The 22,774-nt window shown below is 48.9% G+C and overlaps 1 protein-coding gene across 1 annotated transcript; it reads right to left on the reverse strand.

The window, feature by feature from the left end:
• Positions 1-289: 289 nt before the first annotated feature.
• On the reverse strand, positions 290-14,056 carry CCR7 (C-C motif chemokine receptor 7). The gene is made up of 3 exons (XM_037022694.2): positions 13,985-14,056; positions 7,512-7,561; positions 290-4,577 (listed from the first exon to the last, which is right to left on the reverse strand). Exons 1-3 carry the CDS (start codon positions 13,992-13,994, stop codon positions 3,498-3,500), a joined length of 1,140 nt encoding a protein of 379 aa, XP_036878589.1. The 5' UTR covers positions 13,995-14,056; the 3' UTR covers positions 290-3,497.
• Between the last annotated feature and the right edge of the window lie 8,718 nt (positions 14,057-22,774).

The following is a 22,774-nucleotide window of genomic DNA, read 5'->3' on the forward strand; positions in this document are numbered from 1 at the left end:
GGCATTTGGGATCCTGGGTTCCAGTTCTAGCATTGCCAGGAGCTCCTGAGATACCTCAGGCAAGACATTCCCCTCTCCCAGCCCCACTGACTCACCCACCTTTGGTGGGAAGGACAGACTTATCTCCAAGTCATCCTCCATCTTGATAAATGAATTGTATGGGGATGGAAGTAGGCTAAGGAACTGAAGTTTATTTTCTTGCAGTTAGCAACATTTTTTGAACTACGATTTATTAAACATCTCTTGATGATTATCAACAACACTTTAAAAGGATTTCTAGACATTTTACATATATGAATTCATTTATTCCTCACTGTCACCCTAAGAGGTAGGTACTAGGATTATCTGCATTATACAGATTAGGAATCTGAGGCACAGAGAGACTTAGGAACCGGCCCACATAGCGTGGCTGAGATGCTAACAGGGCAGTCTGGCTGCAGATTCCGTGTTCCTCACCATCACACTCAACATTCTAGTTACTGTGCTAAACGTTTGCCAGATCCTCTCCATTTTACAGTTGAGAAATCTGAGACTCAGAGCGGTTGAGCAACAGCTGAAGGTCACACAGCTGGGAAGCAGTAGAGATGAGATTCAAAGTTGGTCAGACCCTGGAGCCTTTGCTCTCCACCACCCGCCTCCCGCAACCCTGCCAGATCCTCAGGCCCCTGGAGCAAGTTCATCCAATATCCCTGCATAGCAGTGCCTCTTTAAGCAAGTCAGCTCCTCCCTCTGGGCCTCAGTTTCTCCATCTAGGGAATGACTTGGGGTTGCAGCTGATCTTTGAGGTCCCTTACAGCTCTTTAAGTCCGTGATTCCAGAGGTTTGGTGGTTCTGGCCTTAAGGGCCAATCTGTGGCCTGGGGTTGCATCCAGGGAGGATGGGGGCACAAGGGGCTAACGTGGAAAGAAGAGGAAAGCTGCAGATGTGCAGGGGCCATGGGGGCGTGAACCTGGGGCACTGTGGCACATGTAGGAAGCAGATGAAAAAGAGAGAGAAGCCCTGGGCAGGGGGCAAGGCCTGGGGGCCTCCCCAGTAAGTCTGTTCCTTCTTCCCAGGGGCCCCCCAAAGCTCAGGGTAGGCATGTAATAGCGCTGAGCAGGGGAGCAGGGACACGCCACCAGCAACCCAAGGCCAGAACTTCTGAGATACAGCACTTTGGGGAATTAACATTGCTGGGGGTTTTGTTGTCTTTGTAAATACTTGGAGATGTCCAGTTATTTTAGAAGAATGTATTTGAAGCTGAGGTGGCGTGTTTGTGCGGTTGGCCTGGCTTCCTGTTCATGACCACTCTGTTACATTCTTCTCCTTCAGGAACTATGGGTCGTCTTCCCATCTGTGACCTCATTAGGATGTGCACATTTGCGGGCTCTGTACCCACACGCACTGGGCGTGCTCCCTCAGGGCCCTGCAGGCATGCTGGAATCATCCCGCTCTCCCCACACTCCACCTGGAGTCGCAGCTGCACCTTTAACACTGAGTGCGGCGCTGGGGGTGCTGCTCCATGCCCCTTGCACCCCTGCCAGGCTCATTCTTCTCAGGGCACCTGGTTCTCTCCTCGGAGCCTGGCTGACAAAGGCTGCCCAGTGCATCCCGAGGAGGAGGGTGATGTGGTGTGCTTACAAGATCAGAGAATGGGCTTCATTACCAGGCAGGCTCCATTTTCAGTGAGGCTCTTTCACTTTGGAAATCTGATGGGATCACCTTTTACATGAGTGTGTTTGCTCCTGCTCCCCAAGCCCTGAGCTATCACAGTGTCGGGCCCTTCAGTTGCCTGCTCATATATCTCAGGTGGGACTAACCTTCCCTCTAGCTTGGAGAAGTCAGTTCTGGGAAGGCATCAGGGCACCCAGTGACATGGATACCAGGCCTGTGTCAGGGGTGGGGGCAGGGGCTGCCCCTCACTATCTGCCCCTCCATGATGGGTCTCCGCACCATGGAAGGCCATTACTGCAACAGTGGCCAGGAGGGAGGGTCATGGATAGACCCGGCTCTCAAGCATCCAGCAAAGAATGAGCCGATCCCCTGGGTCCTATCCCAACATCCCCTTAATCCAGTGTGCTGTGGGCTCTGAGCCCAGGGAAAGGCCCTCCCTCTAAACAGCAGTTTGGGGAGCCTGAGGGAACTGACAAAGGATCGAGGGCTCTAGTTCCACCCTGAGCTGGGACAGGTAAACCGACAGTGTGTGAATATTGCTGAGAGTCAGGGAGAGTCTCCAGCTATAGAGGTTACAGGGACAGTTTGGTTCCTTCCAAAGTTCAGCTCAGACTGGTGTCCCTGGGTCACTGCTGATTGCACAGGCTTGAGTCGTATCCCACGAGCTCTGGAAGGGTATTAGTGAAATAGACCTGCACTGCTCCGCTCCTGCCTCTTGGGCCTGTGCCGTTGGATGGGCTCAGAGCATAGCTCAGCAGACCTCCTATCTGAGCATCTCCGAGAAAAGAAGACTGGGGAAGAGAAGGGTGGTGGGGGTGGTCTGGTGGGGAGTGGAGGTTTGCAAAACAAGAACACACTCATTTGCCATTTACCAAAAAAATTTTTTCCTTTCTTTTAAAGCTTTTGTTTTCTCAAGGGAAAACTTTTATTTGTGTATGAGTAACATGTGCTCTCTTAATGAACTGAAAGCAGAACAGGATGAGAGTCTTCTGTCCCTGTGACAAAGCACAGAGAAGCAGCTCATTGGCTTTCCGCAGCCAGCACTGTCACCCACCCACCATCCTCTAACCTTTCTCCTGCCCTCTCCTCCCCTTGTAGCACAACTGAGATGGGAGAAGAGCCGGTCACACGTCATCCCTGTCATCCCTGCCCCAGAACCTTGGCTGGGAACATGGCTCTGGCGGGTGGAGGCGGCTGGCCCGGCCCGCAGGAAACACCACACCCCTCTCTGTGGAGAGCCTGGGAGGGCAACGGCCTGATGAGAGGCGAGGGGCAAGTGTGCCTGTAGGAAGGCTTGGAGGTTGTCATTGCTCGTTGGTTCAGATGACAGTGAAAACGAGAGACAGGAAGGGGTTCCGGGTTAGTTTTCACCCACTGGTGCCCTCCTTCTCCTGCCAAGCCAAGAAGTCTCCCACCTCTGGTCCTGGAGACAGAGTCTTGTTTTCTGGAAGCCCTTGCCTCAGCCTTTGAGTCTTGGGGGACTTCCTTCTGGGTCAGAAGAGGTTCGTTCAGAGGCCCCTAGCTCTCCCCAGTTCCTGTCCCTTCACTCCACGAAAGTGAACTCTTTCTTGACTTCTGCTCCTGGTTTTTAGTTTGGGGGAGAAGAGCCTTAGTTTTGGAGTATTTCAGGAGCTGGTGTAGCTTTCTAGCCATGTCTCTTTGCAACCTTGGTTGAGGTAGCTAGGGTTGGGGTTAATCTGTCTTCTGTGGCACGTGGTTTGCACCATGAGATAAACCTGAGCGGCCAGAACTGCCCTTCCCTCAGCAGCTTTGGGGTCCTCTGCTCCCTGTGCCTATCCCAGGGTACCTGGGAGGGGTCCCTCCAGTCCCAGCAGAGGCACGTCCTATGGAGAGAAGGTGGTGGTGGTCTCGGCCTCCACGCTCATGGAAGAGCGCCGGGTGTGCCGGCAGGAAGACCACTGCCGGAGCTGCTCCTGGCTGAGGCAGCCCAAGTCCTTGAAGAGCTTGAAGAGGTCATTGCGGAACTTGACACCGATGAAAGCATACAGGAATGGGTTGACGCAGCAGCGGACACAGGCCAGGCTGTAGGTGACATCATAGGCGATATTGAGCTGCTTGCTGAGTTCACAGCTGCTGCTGCTGGTGATATTGAAGTTGGCCACTGTCTGGGCCAGGACGACCCCATTGTAGGGCAGCTGGAAGGCTATGAAGACCACGACCACGGCGATGATCACCTTGATGGCCTTGTTGCGTTCAAAGTTGCGTGCCTGGAGCAGAGTGCGGATGATGACGAGGTAGCAGAAGCTCATGGCCACCAGGGGGATCAGAAAGCCTACGACCATCTGGGCCACCTGGATGGTGATCAAGGCCTCCACGTGCTCGGTGATGAGGGAGCACCGCAACGCTTGCTCGCTGCTGCTCTTCTGGATGCCGCTGTACAGCAGCTCCGGGACGGACAGCACTATGGCCAGCATCCAGATGCCCACGCAGGAGAGCTTGCTGATGAAAAGGACACGGGCACGGTGGCGGTGGGCTGAGACAGCCTGGACGATGGCGACATATCGGTCAATGCTGATGCAAAGAAGCAGGAGCATGCCGCTGAAGAAGCTGATCTTGTAGATGCCAAAGATGAGCTTGCAAACATGGACACCAAAGGTCCAGGACTTGGCTGCACTGTATGCCCAGAAAGGAAGGGTCAGGAGGAAGAGGATGTCTGCCATAGCCAGGTTGAGCAGGTAGGTGTCAGTCATGGTCTTGAGCCTCTTGAAATAGATGTAGGTCAGCACAACCAGCCCATTGCCCAGTAGGCCCATGAAGCAGATGATAGAGTACATGATTGGGAGGAACCAGGCCTTAAAGTACCGCACGTCCTTCTTGAAGCACACAGACTCGTACAGTGTGTAGTCCACAGTGGTGTTGTCTCCGATGTAGTCATCCGTGACCTCGTCTTCGCAAAGGCACACCTGTGGACAAGGACACGGGAAGGGTGATCCAGCTTAGCTAAGCGGGCCTGAATCTTGCTGCCCTGGGATTGCCCAGAGCAGTCGTTTCAAAGTGATCATCAGCATCATCAGCGTAACCTGGAAATTCCTGGATCCCATGGGAGACTCAGGGAACCAGAACCCCATGGCATGGGGCCCAAGAATCTGTTTTTCTAGACTTCCCAGGTAGTACTTCAGTTTGATATTAGTGTGCTTCTCAAATTTTACCCTGCAAACAAATTACTTGGGGATCTTGTTAAAATGTACATCCTGATTTAGTAGGCTGGGAAAGAGCCTGGAGTTCTGCATTTCTACAGAGTAGCAAGGGTCTGATTTTGCCAATTCTGAGACACTCCACCATTATGCACTGATGGTGGACTGGAAAGAGCTTGGGCTTTCGTGTCAAATGTGCATTGAGCTGGGTGAACAGACTTGGTTTCTCCGAGCCTCCGCTTTCTCATCTGCAAAATGCAGATGAATGCGATCCCCTCCACATGGTGAGGCACCTGATCCAGGCCCTGGCACCCTTTCTTTTGCCTGAGGCTCCAGTAGAACAGGAGTGGGCATCTTTCTTACTGAGTCTACTTTACAGCCTGGTTAGAAAGAGCTTTCCAAGGGGCCTACAAAATATCTCATCTTTTGAGGGAAAATGTACCTGGAGGGTAATTTAGGTTGGGAGTGAGGAGAGAGGGAGTCAAGAGCTCTGTGAAGAGGCTCTGAAGCCCTGGTGGGGGCAAGCTGCCGCGATAATGGGTGGTGAGGGACGTGAACGTCTGTCTACAGATCCACGGGCCCGAGGCACAGAGCCTGGCATGCAGCAGGAGCTGAGGCCATGTGCGCCCGAGGTGGTGCAGGTGTGGAAGAGGTGTGGGGCGGCCTCCTCAGCTGTGACTGAGCCCTCTCAGCACCCCTGGAAGGAAGTGCAGCTGTCTCCCACTCTCTCTGTGCTCCCCCCTGCTCCCCCACCTCTGCCCAGCCCCCACCCCACCCCTGGTCTCTTCCCGCCCGATCCCAATCAGCAGGGCTCAGCTGCTCAGGGCTTTTCTTAGCCTGTCTTGGATGCGGGGTGAAGGTTCAGACAGCCTGCTGTGATTTTATCAATGAAGGAGGGCACACATGCCCTCACGCCTCTGGCACCCTGACGCAGGGGTGGCCGAGTGACACAGTAATGGCTGAACCTGTGCAGGGCTGGGAGCTGGGCTGGAAGACCACCTCAGGAAGCCCATGGTCCCCTCTCTGGGAGTTGCTCTCTGGGCAGCTCAACACAGTGGACTTTCATACAATTGGGGAGCTGGAGGGACTTAAGAGATGAGGAAAGGGAGGCTGCCAGAGAAGTGATGTGGCTTGCTCCAGTCTCCCAATTTCCCTGCATCTTGCCTCTGTCTTTCTCACTTCCAAATTCAGGATTCATCATTGTCCTGCTAGGGGATAGGATGAGGAAGAAATAATGTCCAGGGGCCTTTTCTCTGGGCGTTGCTGTCTCGAGAAGAAAAGTCAGTGGCAACTCCTTTTTCCTCTTCTGGCATGACTGCAGCCTGGAGCCCTGGAGGAGGTTGGCTGCCCTTGGCTATCCATGGTAAGGCCCGAGGCCTTAGGTCTGGGGTCTCTGGATATAAGGGGGTTCTGGGCCTTCCTGGAGAGCAGTACATGCAGCTTCTATGAGGAGTGCTCCCCACCACCCTGTCCTGCCTTCTAGTTCCCCCTTTACTACCCCCATGCTGGGCCACTAGGCTTGATGCCCCTCAGCCCACAGCCCCACCATGTCTTGCCCATCTGAGCCACCTGATAAAGAGCCATATCCCCCAAGGAAAGAGAAGAACTAGCCCCAGTTGCTCCTCACCCCCTCTCCAGTCTTCCAGTCTTCCCTGCTTGGAGTCCTGGGAAGCGGCGTGAGAAAGGGGAGGGAGTGGTGGGAAAGGGGGCCAGGCTGTGGGCTGCAGCCCAAACTCTGGGGGGCCTAGGGATGGGGTTTTGGGAACAGTGCCCAGCTTGGGGCCTGCCTCTGGCTGGAGCTCCTGGAAAGCTGCCCCTCTGGCCTCCAGATCTGGGGAAGAGCCAAATTTTGAAGTATTGCCTCTCCAGCTTTGGCCTCAGCCACCTCCCCCCACTCTAAGAGATCTCCCACCCCCAGCAAATGGGGGAAGTGAACTCCACGAATTGCAGTTTCTTCTAACTCTGGTGTTTAGTGGAGGCAGATTTCCTGTCTCCGTTTCTGGAAGTGAGAAGCAGAGCCTTGTAAACTGGGGGCCTTCATTCCTGCAGAATGGGGCCCCTATAAAGTATGTGCGCACCGTCCATCCTTCTCTCCCAGTCCTGGGCTCCTTCTCTTTGTCCCTCCCCAGGGTGGGTCTCAGATGGGTCTCTGATTCACAGAAGGGACCTGGGGCTGTGAGGGGAGCCTTTGGTTGGATGCTGGTGGGAGAGACAGCACTGGGGTGACAGGCTAGTGACCAGGCTACCAGACCAAGGGGGCTCTTTTCTCAGCTCACGAATGGAATGTTGTATGTGCACACACATGTGCACACCCCAGTAACCTCACAGCCTTCCCTTTTTGCAGCTCCTTTCTCTCCAAGAATTCAGACAGAGACCTCATTTCTGTATCCTGGATAGGGGTAGTGGAGTAGAGTGGGGAAGGTGGTGGTAACTTATTTTCTCCTGTATTTTTAATTTAAATGGAATAAACGATGTTCAGAGAACATCTGTGGCATTCTAGGATTACTCAGAAGGTGGAGAGGGGCAGCCATCAGCTTAATGAATGGTGAGTGGGTTTGTGTCTGGGTCTATTTCCTTCCAGCAAATGCCCAGCTCCTCCCCCAGAACCCTGGGCTTGGAAAAGTGTGGGTGTGGGGAGGGGTGGGGAGGGGTGAGGAGGGGTGGGGAGGGGGGAGTAGAGCTTTCCTTGGCAGGGGACCTCACCTGGAAAATGACAAGGAGAGCCACCACCAGCGTGCTTTTCTTTGGCTTCCCTGCAGGAGACAAGGTGAGAAAGTTATTGCTTGGCAGGGACAAGCAGAGGGGAGGGGTAGACGGTTGAGAACTTTCATCATGAGCCCCAGGCGCCGTGTTTGCCTGGAACATCAGAATCAGAACATCAGAACCAGATTGTGCCTTGGAGCCCCTGGCTGGCTGCCTGGACAGCTTCCCTCACCTCTTCCTCCTCCCCAACTCTGAGGTCCCAGGAAGGCGCAGGATCGGAATGCAGGACAGAGGCTCCCCCCACCTCTTGGCTCTTCAGGGCCTTTTCTGGCCTGGGGAAGTCCACCCTTCAAGGCTGAGCTTCAACTGACCTTGAATCCTGGGTCCGAGTGGTGCCCTCCCGCTCCAGATTATGCAGGAAGCAAGGCCCCTGATGTGGTGGTGGTAGGTGTGTGTGTGTGTGTGTGTGTGTGTGTGTGTGTCCTGCGCTGCTCTGGTGCCAGTAGCCACTGGGGAGCGCTCTTCCTGTGCCCAGGTGAGTGGGCAGCCACATATGCAGCCCCCTGAGTGTCTTTGGAGAGAGGCCAGGAAATAAAGCGATTCCACAGGGCAGGCTAGAGGAGTGAAGTTACTTAGGAACTCTCAAGGGTGGAAGAGCACTTCAGGGACCCACTGGCTCCCCATGTCCCCTTCCAACTGGCACCCATTCACTTGGCTCACCCACTCAGCCTGCCTTTGGGGTAGGAAGTTCTTCCATTTTACCCAGTGCAGGCCCAGAATTGAGGAGGTGTCCAGGAATTGTGTGCTGATAAATGAATGAATGAATGAAAAAGGAATGAATGAATGCCTGCTTGCCCTTCTTCCAAGGAGGGAGCACCAAGGTGACCCGAGTGGACACTGCCCTATGGCACTGTGGTGGATGGAGACTGTCGCCTGAAGTAGCTTTCTGTTTTATTGTATTTGTTCGACTGAACTGTGTGTATGTTTTCTCTTCTTTAACTTGTTTCTAATCCAGGTCTTTGGGAGATGGGGGAAAGGGGAACATGGTCAATTGCGGGAAGGGACCCTGCTCAGCCTGCCCAGAGCTGGGTCAGAGCCTGGGTACATTCTGGAAGTCAGGAGGCTCTCCTTGGGTCTGCCCAGCAGGTTAAGACCCCAGGTTAGCACAAGGCCTGATGTGCTTCCAGTGGCTGGAAGATGGGCACTTGGTCTTCAGTTGAGAGCTGAGAAGAGAGGACAGCTTGCAGGGTAATTTATGTAGAAGTCTTATGTCACCTGTCTGGGGGCACCCTGAAGGCAGAAGTTGTGTCTTCTTCACCTTCGAAGCCCCCTCCCCTTAACCTGACCCTGAGTTCCCAGCCAGGGCTGGCCCACAGGACAGTGTCAGTAGCTGGAAGGTCACAGATGAATGCCAAGGCAGAACTTGCAGGCAGTGCCCCTCCAGTCTCAGTCGGGACTGGGAAATGCTTGGGGCCCTCTGTCAGGCCCCTTCTGCAGGCTGGGGGCCCTCTCAAGCAAGAGGTTCTGCTTTCCAAGAGAAAGTAGAATATTCCCAGGGATTCTGTGTCCTTGGCCACATCACCACCTGCTGGAAATCTTGCTTCATGACACCCAAATCGCCGCTAAATGTGCTCCAGGGGGAGTGTTTAAGTTGGTGGGCATTCTGGGCTTGGGGGTTGCTGGGGAAATGAAGAAGGGCATCAAGCCACATAAATAGATATTTCTCCCACCTCAAACAAGTTATACTACCTGCTACTGCTAGACACGTCTTCCTAAAGCATAGCTCTGATGCCAGACCCCACTAAATCCTTAGGAGCTCTCTACTCAGCCCTAAGGAGGAAGCCCCAGTGCTTGGCATGGCAGTCAAGCCCTCCACTGTTTACTTAGACCTGCCCTCCTAACCGTGTCTTCTCTTTCTGGGGACAGGCACCCACCATCCCATTGATCCCAGCTCAAACCTAAGTATCTGCAGAGCTGTGTGGGAATGGGTCTTGTGCAACATCATAGCTCCCCTCTCACACCCCCTTCCTTGCTGAACTGCCCTATGAGGCCCAGAGCTCAAGTCCAGGTCTACCTTTAACCACATTCTCTTCAGGATCCAATGCACTGCCCATCCCCCCCACCCCGACTTCATGTGAAGCGCTCGAGGTTTCTTTAAACACGTACAAAATTTTCAGTTACTCTAGCGAAAGCTCACTTTGACTGTCAGTGAGAACTGAGAAACCTCAGAAGGTTTTGATCAGTCACAAAGGGTAAGATGCGAGGAGCAAGAACTGCGTTTCTATTTTACTCCATCAGCCCCTTCTCCTGGGCCCTCCCTGTTCCATATCTTTTGCTAGTGACTGCAGGAGGGGGAAGGGGGCAGGGGCTGGTGTGTGTGTGTGTGTGTGTGTGTGTGTGTGTGTGTGTGTGTGTGCGCGCGCAATTTCTAACTCCAGTTGTATTGGAGCTGGTGGATGAGCAAGGAATCAGGTAGGACCAGATTAGGCCATTTTCAAGAAAGGTAAGCAAATGGGAACTTAGGGGAACTTTGGTTTGTGGCAGGAGGGCTGGTCAGCAGCCATGAGTCAGATCATTTCTGTCTGTTGCAAAGTCATAAAGCAACTGGTGTTGGCCAGCACCCTGGGCGGGACCCCTGCAATTGGGAATCTCAGAGGTTGACTTACGTGTCGGGTATTTTCTGAATTTGTGAATTTCTAATAATGATCATAATGAAAGAAAAATTCCCTCACACTCCAGCCTGACCCTCCACCTCCAGGAGGAGGGTGTTGCTAGCTGGGGGCTCCCAGACCCTCAGCTTTCATTCCTGAATTTTCCAGACCCTCCAGCTGTCCAGGGAATCATGGTTGGCCATCAACTGGTCGCAAAAGCCACTCCAGACTTTTTCCTCTCTGGGATTCCTCACCTACTAACATTTGGTTGGTAGGTGAGGAATTTTTTTTCTTTAGGGCAGGGGCGGGCCGGAAGAAAGAAGCACGGTAGCTGTCTCCCTTAGGATCTGGTGAGAAGGTAAGAGGCTGGAGCCGGCCTTTCAGACAACAGGCGGGGGTGAATAAAAGCTGCTTGGATCTTGCAGTCACTGTATCAACAGCTTTATCCTTTGATACAATGCAAATTTACTGAGCTCTCACTAAACCCCAATCCATTTCCATGTACAGTCATTTCATCCTCACAGAAGCCCTATGAGGTAGGTTCTAGTATTATCCCCACTTAGCAACGAGGAAACTGAAGCACTGAGATTAGTAACTTTCCCAGTTACACAGCTGGCTAGTATTGGAGCGGGGCTCTGAGCCCATCAGCCCCAGAAACCACACTCCTAACTGCTCTTCTGTGCTGCCTCTTAGTCTTTATGTATCTCTCTCTCATAATATCCTGTGGGTGACCCCTTGTGAATCTCATTCTATATTCCAGAAAACAGAGGCCCAGAGAGATTAAGCCATTTGCCTGGGGTCACACAGCTGCTAAGAAATGGATCTGCGATTTGAATGGCACTCTCACTATGGTGTCATGCTACCTTGCTGCTGATCCCACTGTGTGCAGGGACCTCCTTGGAACATGAAAGGAATCCTCTCTCTCCCGCATCTCATCGGTCACCCAGTTCTGTTGCTTCTATCCCCTGACATTGCGGAGCTGGCCCCACCTCTGCACAAAGACATAAGGCTCTGCTGCCACAGAGCTCCTTCTGAAACATAAATCATGTCCTTTAACTCACCTAATTAAAATAGAAAGATCTTCACTTGCTTCCTGTGACTTTCAGGATAAAGGCCAAAGTCCTTAACAATGCCACACAAAATGTTAAAGATGGCCCTGCCTGTCCCTCCCACCTTCCTTCCCACCTTCCTCCTTGGCTTGGCTAGGTTCTTTACATCCACCTCAACTTGCTTCTTTCTTGTCTCTAGTAGCTTCTGCCAAAGCTGACCATCTTGGACTCTGTAGGCCGAGCCCCCGAATATTCTGCTTAGAGTTTTCAAAATTTTGTAGTTGGATGACTGAGGAGGGGCTTGCACCCTCTGCTTCGTTCTGCAACCCTTCACTTACTATCTATGGCCCTTCCTTCATTTACCTTGTTGGCCTCTGATAGCAATTGAGTTTGTACTGTCTGCTACATCCTGGGCCCCTTGCTTCTCCTTGTCTGGTTTGATAACTCCTACACACCCTTCAAAACCCAACTTAAATGCTCCCCTGACTCAAGTTGACTATTCCTTTCTTTGAGCTTCACAAGGGCCTTGCCCTTACCCCATCAACACTGTACCTCACTCTGTCTTAGTGGCTTATTGACATGGGTGTCTCTCTCCCCACAGAACTAGTCATGCCTGAATTCCTCAATCCATGATACTTGACTAAAATAAAGTAACAACAAAGAAGGAAAACTTTCCCAACAGCTTCCCAGGCTGCAGCAGCCTCTGCCTCCCAGCCAAGCTCCTGGGAGGCCAGGTGGGACTGGCCCTGAATTCCTTCAGCAACCCCCTCTGCCACCATGTCTGGCCAAGTCATGAGAGAGAAGTTTCTCACATGTTCATTTTCCCTTCCCCTACTTTGAAGAATTCTAACTGAGGTCTTAGGCTCATCTCTCGAAGGTGGGCAGGGAGCCTCAGGGGTGCTCATTCAAATCGTGAAAAGCACTACCTCAGTCTTGCTTTGCTGTTTTCATTTTGTGTAACAGAAACTTTACCCCCTCACCCATCTTGGCTCCCTCCTGAGCAGACAAAGAGAGAAAAACAGAGCCTGCGTGGCCCACCCACCCTGTCAACGGCCCAGAGCTCGTTCTGAGCAACCTGCTCAGTGGCTTCCCCTCCTAACAGGGCTGGCCGTTGGGGTTCTCTCGAGTTGAGTGAGGCAGCAAAAACACCCCTGTCTCTTGGGTGGTTGCCCACCCCTCACACTGCACCAAAGCCTGTGAGTCCAGCACCCCCAAACCTAGCCTTGGTTGGGGGACCCCCACGGCGTGCTGGAGCTGGCTCTCATGGTCTCGTCAAGCCAGCTGTGAGCGTTTCTCTCTGCTCTGTGGTCAGTCATTTCATGGCTCGACATTGTCTGAAGTCTTGAACTCAGCTACGGTGGGAGAATTTTCACTACAGAAATTGGCAGACGCTACCAGCCAGGGTCCTTCCTCCACCCGGGGAGCCGGTTTTCCATTTCCCAGCACACCACTGGGGTTCTGCGTGGTTTCCTTGGCAAAGGTCAAACAGAGTCAGGAGTGGGGCCCCCTTCTGGGATTGTCAGTGAGGGTGGGTGTCTGGAGAGCGGGAGTAGAGAGCAGGCTGCTGGGCAGAGAGGGAGTTGGAAGAGATTTTTAAAAACTGAAATCAACTGAGTTCTTGATGCCCTTCACTCATTCTGCAAACATTTTCTGCTCCCGCCCCAAAGCCCTTGGGACTGAGAAGCGCGAATTGGACCCTGCCTTCCGGGATTTCACAGTTTGCGGGTGGGGTGGCCACTCTCCTCTTTCATAGCTCTTTGCTGGGCCCACCCAAAATTCTGCGCTGGGGGGAGAGGCAGAGACAGAGGCAAGAGCATGTGGTGTGGTAGGGAGGGTGTGAGGACCGCACGGAGCGCACCCAGGAACCTTCACTTTTTAAAGTCAACCCTTTGTGGCTTTGAGGCCACTGTGGTGCTTTGCTCGCTGGTGACAATAAGCCATCCAGGAACCTGGCCTCCGTAGCCTCAGCTGGGTCTGACTCCACAGCTGAGATGTGTGAATGAGGTGTCCGGAGCTGGACAAACGCCTCAGAATTCCTGCAGGACTCCCACCATATTCCCTCTAGTCAAGACCAAGGCTAGACCAGAGGAAGGGCTCTCTCAGGGGGGAAGGCGAATAGCCGGACTGAGCTGGGGGCCTGGCTTAAGACTTCTTCCAGCTGCATGCCCCTTGCTGTCCCATTTCTGCTGCCCACCCAGCCTTTAATCGCAAGAGGCGCTGGCAGAGCCGGGGGATGCACCGTGGAGGAAACAATCACAGCCTCGCTCCTGCCTGCATGGTACCGCTGGCACCAGGCAGTCGGTCACCTTTGACTAGCTCCTCCTCAAAACCCCAAGCGAGCGGAGATTCTGATCCCCTTTTAGCAGGGGAGGAAGATGGGAATGGGAGGTGGACGGCAGGTCTGGAGCCCTCGGAGGAGAATTTCTCCCAGATTAAACAGGCCCCAGAGAGCCTCACCATCACTGCAAGCCCAGGGAACAGGTGCTGTCCACATCTGCCACCCACCCCAGCCCTGTCCCTTCTTGGGTCCCTACTGCTCTTGTCTCTCTTGGTGCCAATGGTTGTTCCTGCCGCGGGTCTGAAAGGTGCGCCCTTTGTGCCTGGGGGAGCGGGGTGGCATGCCCTGGGAGCAGCCGCCGGTTCCCCCCAAAGCAGAACCCGGTGTCTCCGGGAGGCTCCCCCAGACCTGCCACCCAGGTCCTCCACCCCCACTCCACAGGGCAGGCCGGGCGACCCCAGCACCATTCTTTCTCACAAGGGGAGGCTCACTCACCCAGGTCCATGACACTCTCTGGGGGGCTGAAACCACGCAGGAAGGCTGTGTCCGGGCCTCGCGCTCTCCCTGTCTGGGGAGGAAGTGGCACGAGCTCCCTTTAAGTGGTGAGCGGAACCACCCTCTTCCCTGCTCCTCCCACTTCTCCTCCCTCCAGTCTGGCCTTACCCAGGGCCCCTCATGCCTTTGGGGACCAAGGAGCAAGAGAAGGTGAGAGCGACAGCCCACTCACTGGTCATAGGATCATGAATCATCAGGGCATTTACATTCAAAAAGCCCCTTGTGCGCCGGCAGAGCTAAGACGAGGGGCCCAGCCCAGTGCAGGGAAATCAGGGCCAGTTATTGATTTGACAAATGTTTGTAGTCTGAATACCACATGCCAGGGGACAGATGATGGAGGGCAGAAGGCAAGGGATGTGCCAGCGTGTATTCTTTTCCTTTCCTTTTTTCTCTTCTCTTCTTCCCTCTTCCTTTCCTTTCCTATCTTTTCTTTTCTTTTTCTTATGACAGCTTTACTGAGATATAATTCACATATAAAGTGTTCCCTTTGGAAGTGTACCGATCAATGCGTTTTGTATATTCGCAGAGTTGTCTAACCATCACTACAGTCAGTTCTAGGACATTTTTTATCACCCTCTCCCCACATAACCTCATTAGCATTGACTCCTCATCTTTCTTCTACCCCATCTCCAGCCCCTGGTAACCACAAATCTACCTGCTGTCTCTCTAGAGTTGCCTACTATAGACATTTCACATAAAAAAAATTATACAATGTGTGCCCTTTATGTCGGTTTCTTTCACTAATGTTTTCAAGGTTTGTCCACGTTACAGCACGTACATTTCTTCATTCCTTTTTATCGGCCCAATAATATTCCATTGTATATATATACCACATTGTATTTATCCATCATCAGTTGGACATTTGAGTGGAGACTTTTTGGCTATTCTGAATAATGCTGCTATGAACATACATGTACAAGTTTTTATGAGGATATGTGCCTTTATTTCTCTTGGATATGTGTCTAGGAATGAAATTGCTGGGTCATGGTAACTACACGCTTAACATTTTGAGGAGCTGTCAAAACTGTTTTCCAAAGTAGCCTTACCATTTTACATTCCCATCACCAATATGTGTGCAATATATGAAGGTTCTGCATCCTTGACAAAATTTCCTATTTTATCTGTCCTTTTTATTCTAGCCATCCTAGTGGACATGAAGTAGTGTCTTATTGTGATTTTGATTTGCAATATCATAATGACTAATGATGTTAAGCACCTTTCATGTGCTTATTGACCATTTGTGTATTTTCTTTTGGAGAAATGTCTACTTAAATCCTTTGCCCATTTTCAAATTGGATTATTTCTTTTTTATTGTTGAGTTGTAAGAGTTCTTTAGTAATTCTATAAAGAAGTCCTTTATCAGATACTTGATTTGTAAATGTTTTCTTCCATTCTGTGGATTGTCTTTTCATTTTCTTGATCATGTCCTTTGAAGCACAAAACTTTAAAATTTTGAAGTTCAATTCATTTGTTTTTCTTTTGTCACTTGTGCTTTTGGTGTCGTGTCTAAGAAACCATTCCTAATTCAAGTTCATGAAGGTTTATTCCTATGTTTTCTTCTAAGAGTTCTAGAGTTTTACCTTTGACATTTCATTCTAATCCATTTTGAGTTAATTTTTGGATATCCTGTTCCCTTCTATTCCTTGACTGTTAGATTTTGGTAAATGCCTTATTTGTGTCCATTGAGACAAACTTGGAATTTTTGGGCCTTCATTCTATTAAATATGGTGTATTACATAGATTGAATTTTTTTAATTTTGTTATCATAAATCTACAATTACATGAAGAACATTATGTTTACTAGGCTCTCCCCTAGACCAAGTCCCCCCCACAAACCCCCTTAACAGTCACTGTCCATCATCATAGTAAGATGTTGTAGAATCACTACTTGTCGTCTCTCATAATTGAATTTATATGTTGAAATCGACCTTGAGCTCTTGGGATAAATCACTTGGTCATGGTGTATAATATTTTTATATGTTGCTGGATTTCATGTGTTAATACTTTGCTGAGGATTTTTGCATCTATATTTATAAAGGGTATTTGTATAAAGTTTTGTTTTCTTGCGATATATTTGTGTGGTTTGAGTATCAGGGTAAAGACTTAGTTGAAGGGTATCAGGTAGTTGAAGGTTTGTCAATTTTGTTAATCTTTTTGACAAACCAGCTCTTAGTTTAATTGATTTTCTCTACCTTTTTCCTATCTTTATGTCATGTATTTCCATTCTAGTCTTTATAATTTCCTTCCTTCTGCTTGATTTAGGTTTAGTTTGATCTTCTTTTTCTGATCATAAGATGAAAGGTTAGGTTTCTTATTTGAGATTTTCTTTTCTAATATAAGCATTTATAACAATACATTTCTCTCTAAGCACTGATTTAGCTATATCCCATATGATTTGATATGTTGTTTTCATCTTCATTCATTTCAAAATATTTTCTAGTTTCTTTTGTGAGTACTTTGATCTATTAATTATTAAGAAGTGTGTTGTTTAATTTTCACATATTTCTTCAAATCTCACATAATTCTTCAAAATTTCCTTCTGTTATTGATTGTGGTCAAAGAATGTACTTTGTATGTTCTCAATTCTTTTAAATTATTGAGATTTGTTTTATGTCTTAACATATGATCTATCCTGGAGAATGTTCCATGTACACCTGAGAAGAATGTGTATTCTGCTGTTTTGGGGTCTAATATTCTGTAGATATTTGTTAGATCCTGCTGGGTTCATAAAGCTGTTCTAGTCTTCTATTTCCTTACTGAGCTACTGATGAGTTTTTATATCTGTTATTGAAAGTACAGTATTGAAGTTTCTGACTATGATTGTTGAATTGTGTGTTTTTCCTATTTCTCCTTTAAATTCTGTCGATGCTTTTGCTTCATGTATTTTGGGGGCTGTGATTTAGGTGTATATATGCTTGTTTTGTTTTCTTCGTGGATTGACCCTTTTATTATTATAAATTGTCCTTCTTTGTCTCTGTGAACAACTTTTGTCTTAAAGTCTGTTTTACCTGATACTAGTATAACCTTTCCGACTTCTTCTTGGGTATTGTTTGCCTGGGATATGTTTTTCCATGACTTGAATGTTCCTTTCCTCTCTCTGCTTCTGGGGCATGCCCAGCAGTGGCTCCACGTCTTTGCTCCCAGAGTCCATCAGCTAACCCCTGCCTCTATGGCGACAATACCTGGTGAACAACCATCACCTTGCTCCAGCTGCTGCCATAGTTTTTGGGCTCTGGACCCAGAAGCACCACCTCCTCCCTGTATTCTCCGGCTCTAAGGATGCTGGCAACTTTCTGCTGTAAATAATCTCTGGGTGGTCTCCCCACCCCTTTTAGACTTCTCAGCTCTCTGTCACCTATGTAACTGGGTCCCTCTATTAAATTCCTTTTGCTTGAAATACCTAGAGTGGTTCTTGCTTGCTTCATCCCTGATACAAGGTGATTCCTGTCCCCAGGGAGTTTAAGATATAAAAGTTAAGATTAGACTACACCCCTGTTCCTACAGTTATGACCAAGACCAATCATGATGTGATGCTTTACCTAAAACAAGGGGAGGAAATACAAGATTGCATAAGGCTGGAAGGGAGATGGACAAACTGATAAAAGAGCTCTTCTGCTCCTCAGAGTCATTAAGAACATTCAGTTTAGTGTAACGCAATGAAGAGCCTAGCTCCTCACCAGCTCACTGCATGATCTTGGGTAAGTTGCTTCCCCTCTCTGGGACTCTATTTTCTTAAGGGCAAAGTGAGGGGATAGGACTGCCTAGGAGATCCCTAAGCTTTGGCATCTGAGACTCTGAAAAGCAGAACTTTCTTGTGTCACACTGCTCATTGCTTAACGACTCTGTTATTCCAAATCCAAATGTAGGCATGAGAAGCCCTCAGTGAACTTCCCCTATAGCTCAAAGATTTTGGCTGCTGTCATCATTGGCATTTGGAGACCACTTGTTTTTAGTGATATAGGCAATCTCTTGAGCTAGGTGGAAAGGACTTTCAGGGGTTATATCTGGGCATGGTGTCCATGAGGAAGTGCGGGGCCCCTTCAGTTTGGAACTATTCCAGAAGATTCCTCCTGGAGCCCTTTTCTATGTGCCAGATGCATCTAAGAAAAAAATAAACTTAGAGGCAGAAAACCTGTGCTCTAGCCTTGCCTCTGCTATAACTCACTATGTGACTTATAGCACATAAGTCACTTCCAGTCTGGTTCTTAGATGCACATCCGAAAAGTAATGGGACTGTACTACAATATAGTAACTGCATAAGCTCCAGCCTCCCTTTTCAGAATAATCCTTGTTATTCATAAGGATTTTTTTGGTTCTCCAGCTGGTGTAGGACCCTGTAAAAGGTTCCAAATCAAGAGAGTCTGCAGCACAGTGGGAAGGAATGGAGTGTTTTGTGGCAGATGCCCCGTGCCGTCTCGGCAGATAGGAGGATGCTACTGATGGAGGTCCGAGCCATGCCTGACTGTGTCAATGCTACTGATCCTTATTTTAGCAGCCTCTGCCTGATGCTAAGTCACGGTGCTCACCCCAGATCCTTTTCTTCCTCTACTGTCCTTCCCAGCCTCTCCAACTCTGGCTGTGTGAAAAATACACACTTGGGCCTGGAAGCCTTCAGTTTCAGTTTCTTAGCTGGTCTTTGAGTGAGGTAATGGGATTTTCCTAGTATTTCTGAGCACTGAGTATGAGCTTCCCCTCCACACGTTAGCATGCGATTGTTGACTATTCACTGCAAATCCACCGTCAGTGAGAGGGACATTATGGAATACCATATGAATTTTCAAATCCCGTCCTGTCCTTCAAGGCCCAGGCAGGCCCACCTTCAAGGCCCTCTCTCCTCTGAACTCCTATAGCACTTAACTTTGGAGACACCCAAATTGGCATATACAGCAGTCATGTGAACTATTTTCTATTCTAGAATAGGCTTTGTGCTTCCTGAAAACAAGATTGTGCTGCGTACGTTTTTGGTAGTCTTTGTGTTGCCTCCAACAGTGCTGTGATTTTTAAAGACAGGTTTTTTATGTAGTTTTGTATAGATCAATAATAATTATAATGGGTCCCGGGAGCGATATCCTCTATCACAGAAGGTTCTGTTTCATCCCACTTGTTAGGAGCCTGTGTTTGTTGCATGCCTAGCAAGAGACCTGTAGCCAGCTCCTTGAGACTGCTGCCCCCTTCCCTCTGGAGAATCCTAGAAGTCAAAGCAGGGACTCTAGAAGTGAAACCCCTGAGCACTGATAAGGCTGAGAGTGGGCACTGTCATGTCCAAGGATGTGCCAAGGATGTGGTTTGTCTTATAAGAGAAGGCAAGCTCTCCAAGTTCTTCAAGAAAAACAAGCTCTACAACTTGTTTTTCAGTTGGAGAGCATGGATACTCCATGGAAACTGTACAAAAGACATGCCTGTAAGAGAAGCACAATGCTCTCAGAGTCCATCAGCTAACCCCTGCCTCTGGGGTGTTATCTGGGGCATCTTTGGACTACTCAGTCTTTGGTCTTCTAAAGACTGATTGCCTTACAGGAATGGAAGCTGTTCAACGCCGAATCCCTAATAAGCAGGTACCTAACAAGCATTTAATTGATTGGTGAAGTGACTTCAGTGTTTTCCTAAAATAGCACAACTTCCTCCAACTCTTTCTTGGGAATTCTTTTCTCCTTTTAACTTTACTTTGTTGGTGGTTGACAGCAGATCCCGGTCTCAACAGGAGCTTGAATAGGAGCTATATCATGGGAGAGCAGAGAGGTCTCTCTGCTCCCAGGAAATGGACCCCAGGACACCTGTTTTGCTTTGCAGTGACTTTATTCACTCATTCAACAAATATTTAAAGAGCACTTATGTGTCAGCCATGGCTCTACTAGTGCGAAGATGAACATCCATGGTCCCTGGTCCTGCCAGGCTCACATGAGGCAGGGCGGGTGTGCCAGTCAGTTTGGGCTTCCATAACAAAATAACACAGGCTGGGTGACTTAAAGAGTGGAAATTAATTTTCTCACAGTGCTAGAGCCTGGAAGTCCCTGATCAAGGTCCAGCAGAGACAGCCTCTCTTCCTGGCTTACAGATGGCTATCAGCTCACTATGTTCTCACATGACCTTTTCTCAGTGTGTGTGGTGGGTTGGCGGGAAGGAAAGCAAGCTCTCTGGTATCTATTCTTATAAGGACATTATTCCTATTAGATAAAGGCCTGTCCCCACCCACCCCCTTATGACCTTACTTTACCTCAACTACTTCTTTAGAGGCCCCATCTCCAAATATAGCCACACTGGAGGTTAGGGCTTCAATCTGTGAATTTCGGAGAGACACAAGTATGAACTCCATGACAGTGGGGGAGATGGAAGCATAAAGAGGCAATTATCCAGAAGCAGTAAAGGTATAAAAAAATGCATGAAAAGGTACACAGTAAATTCAAGACGGGAAAGGAAGAGGATGCAAATGGAGAAGGGTATCCAGGAGCATAAACCGTGTTGGTAATGCTTTGTTTGTGGTGGACAAAGGCTCATTGTATTATTTCCTTTATGTATCATTTCATAATATTTAAAAAATAAAGGAAAATACAATTAAAGGACAATGTAGTAAGAGCTAACGGGTTTGGATGGTGAGCTCAACGTGCTATAGGAGCACACAGAAGGTTAACCAGGGAGGCTATGGAAAAAGTGTCATTTATGGGGAGTAGGAGTGACTGAAATGAAGGGAGAAGGGTAGGGGAGAGTGGACAGTAGCAAGTGCCAAGGCCAGAAGTTTTGCACAGCTTGACCTTGAACAGATTGCTTACTTTCTCAGAACTGCTCAGTTTGGGAATTTAGGAGGCAGGGAGAGCTACACTATTTAACTTGGTCTCCTTGTAGCAGAGGTATGACCTGTGGGTCTGGCCTTTGGTACCTGAGCAATGGGTACTGGTTGTGTTTGACACACGAGATATCCTTTGCTTTTGCTCTCTTGAATGATTCTCTTCCTGCTGTTGTGATATGTCAATAGATGGTGTGCAAAGCATTTCCCAGAGTTAACTGTTCCCCATACTCTACCTGTCCATTTGTCCATCATCCATGCACCTAGCATCCATTTACTGAACACCTACTCTGCCAGATATTGGGCCAAGAGTTAGGACTTGAGTGCCCAATGAACCATAGTTGACTAATGACCGAGCATGTCAATTAATTAAAAATGATAAGTCTCTGTTGGTATGGGGCTCGCCTGTTTGTAAGCACATTCTATTCTATTATATCTATGTCATTTACCTGCTGGGTAGCTCTGTGCATTAGGTTTCAGTTTTCTGATTGAGGAAACAGAGACTCCAAAGAGAAGAAATGACTTGACCTTTGACTCCAAGCTAAGGGGCTTTTCCCATCATGCTGTGCTGATGCTAAGCATGACCTAAAGGGTTCAGGCCCTGGTTGTTCCCTCCCTGCCTGGAAAGATGCCCTCAGATGAGGCCTCCTGTACCCTGCTCTGTTCTCTGAGAATGTGTGCACTGCCTTTGGGGAAGTCCTGCCCATGAAAAGAGGTTTCTGAGAAGGAGCAGGGAGTAGGACCTGGAAGAAACCTACAGTCATTCAGTCCAACCACCCATTGACAACTTGGTGACCCTGGCGATAGGGAGTAACTTAGCCTAATTGTTTCTTTCTGTAAAGCCCTGAGCATGGCTTACCATTTATTGCTAATTTTGGAGCCATCTAATATCTTTTGAATGAACTTCTTTTCCTGAATCAACTGGATAGAGTTGGTTTATGTCCTTTCCAACTAAGAGCCCAGGCTGCTACAATTCGTAAAGAGCAACATGTTATTTACTGAGCTTCATCAAGTCTTCTAAAATGAATCTGAGTCCCTGTGCCACCTCTGTCAACAGACTGGAAAAATACTATTTTTTCAAGATAAAGTTCTAAAGGTGTAAGTAAGATTAACTGGTCTAATCATGTATGTTAAGTGAGACATGAAGAGATGATACTGATTGAGTACAAAATCCAGAAAAATGAAAAAATACAAAAGGCATATCCGAAAACAAAATTCAAGGGTCTGGATTTCCCTCCCTCCTATCTGAAATCTCTCAAAAACATCAACAAGAGTGCATTCATCTTTGTCAAGCCTCAGAATAAGTTGAAACATCAAATCAAAAAATAAGGTGGAAACAATGCAGAAGCAGTAAAGGCTGAGCAGCAGTGAGGAGGGAACCCAGGGAGAGTGGGTTCGAAAATTGCTAAGAGAGTAAATCCTGAGAGTTTTCATCACCAGTGAAGAAACCTTGTTTTCTTTTTTTTTTTATGTGGGTCTGTATGAGATGATAGATGTTAACTGATCATTTCGTAATATATGTAAATCAAGTCATCATGCTGGATACCTTATTCTTATGTAGTGCTGGATGTAAATTATACCTCAATAAAACCGGAGAAAAACTAAAAAAAAAAAAAGAATATCTTAGGCTGCCATAAACTCAAACCCCTATTATCATAAGAAAAAACAGGTCAAGTCTTGAGCAAGGCAAGAAAGAACAGAGCCCTTTCCTAGAAGGTCTGCTCCCGGGAAACCCAACAGAAGGAAGTAGACCGGGTCCACGGGAGGGAGCCAGATCTGCAGAAACTCTGTCCTGCCTTGCAGGTGAAGCCCCGGTTAAAGTACCAGTTTACTGGCTCTACCCAGAGTGTTCTATCACAGTCAGGCCCTCTGGGCTTGAATTCCATGGGCCAAGTCCAAGATCACACCTCTTACCCTGGCCTTCATCTCCAATCTGTATTTTATTTCAC

The sequence above is a fragment of the Manis javanica genome, chromosome 4 (assembly GCF_040802235.1).
Source record: "Manis javanica isolate MJ-LG chromosome 4, MJ_LKY, whole genome shotgun sequence".
Taxonomy (NCBI): Eukaryota; Metazoa; Chordata; class Mammalia; order Pholidota; family Manidae; genus Manis; species Manis javanica.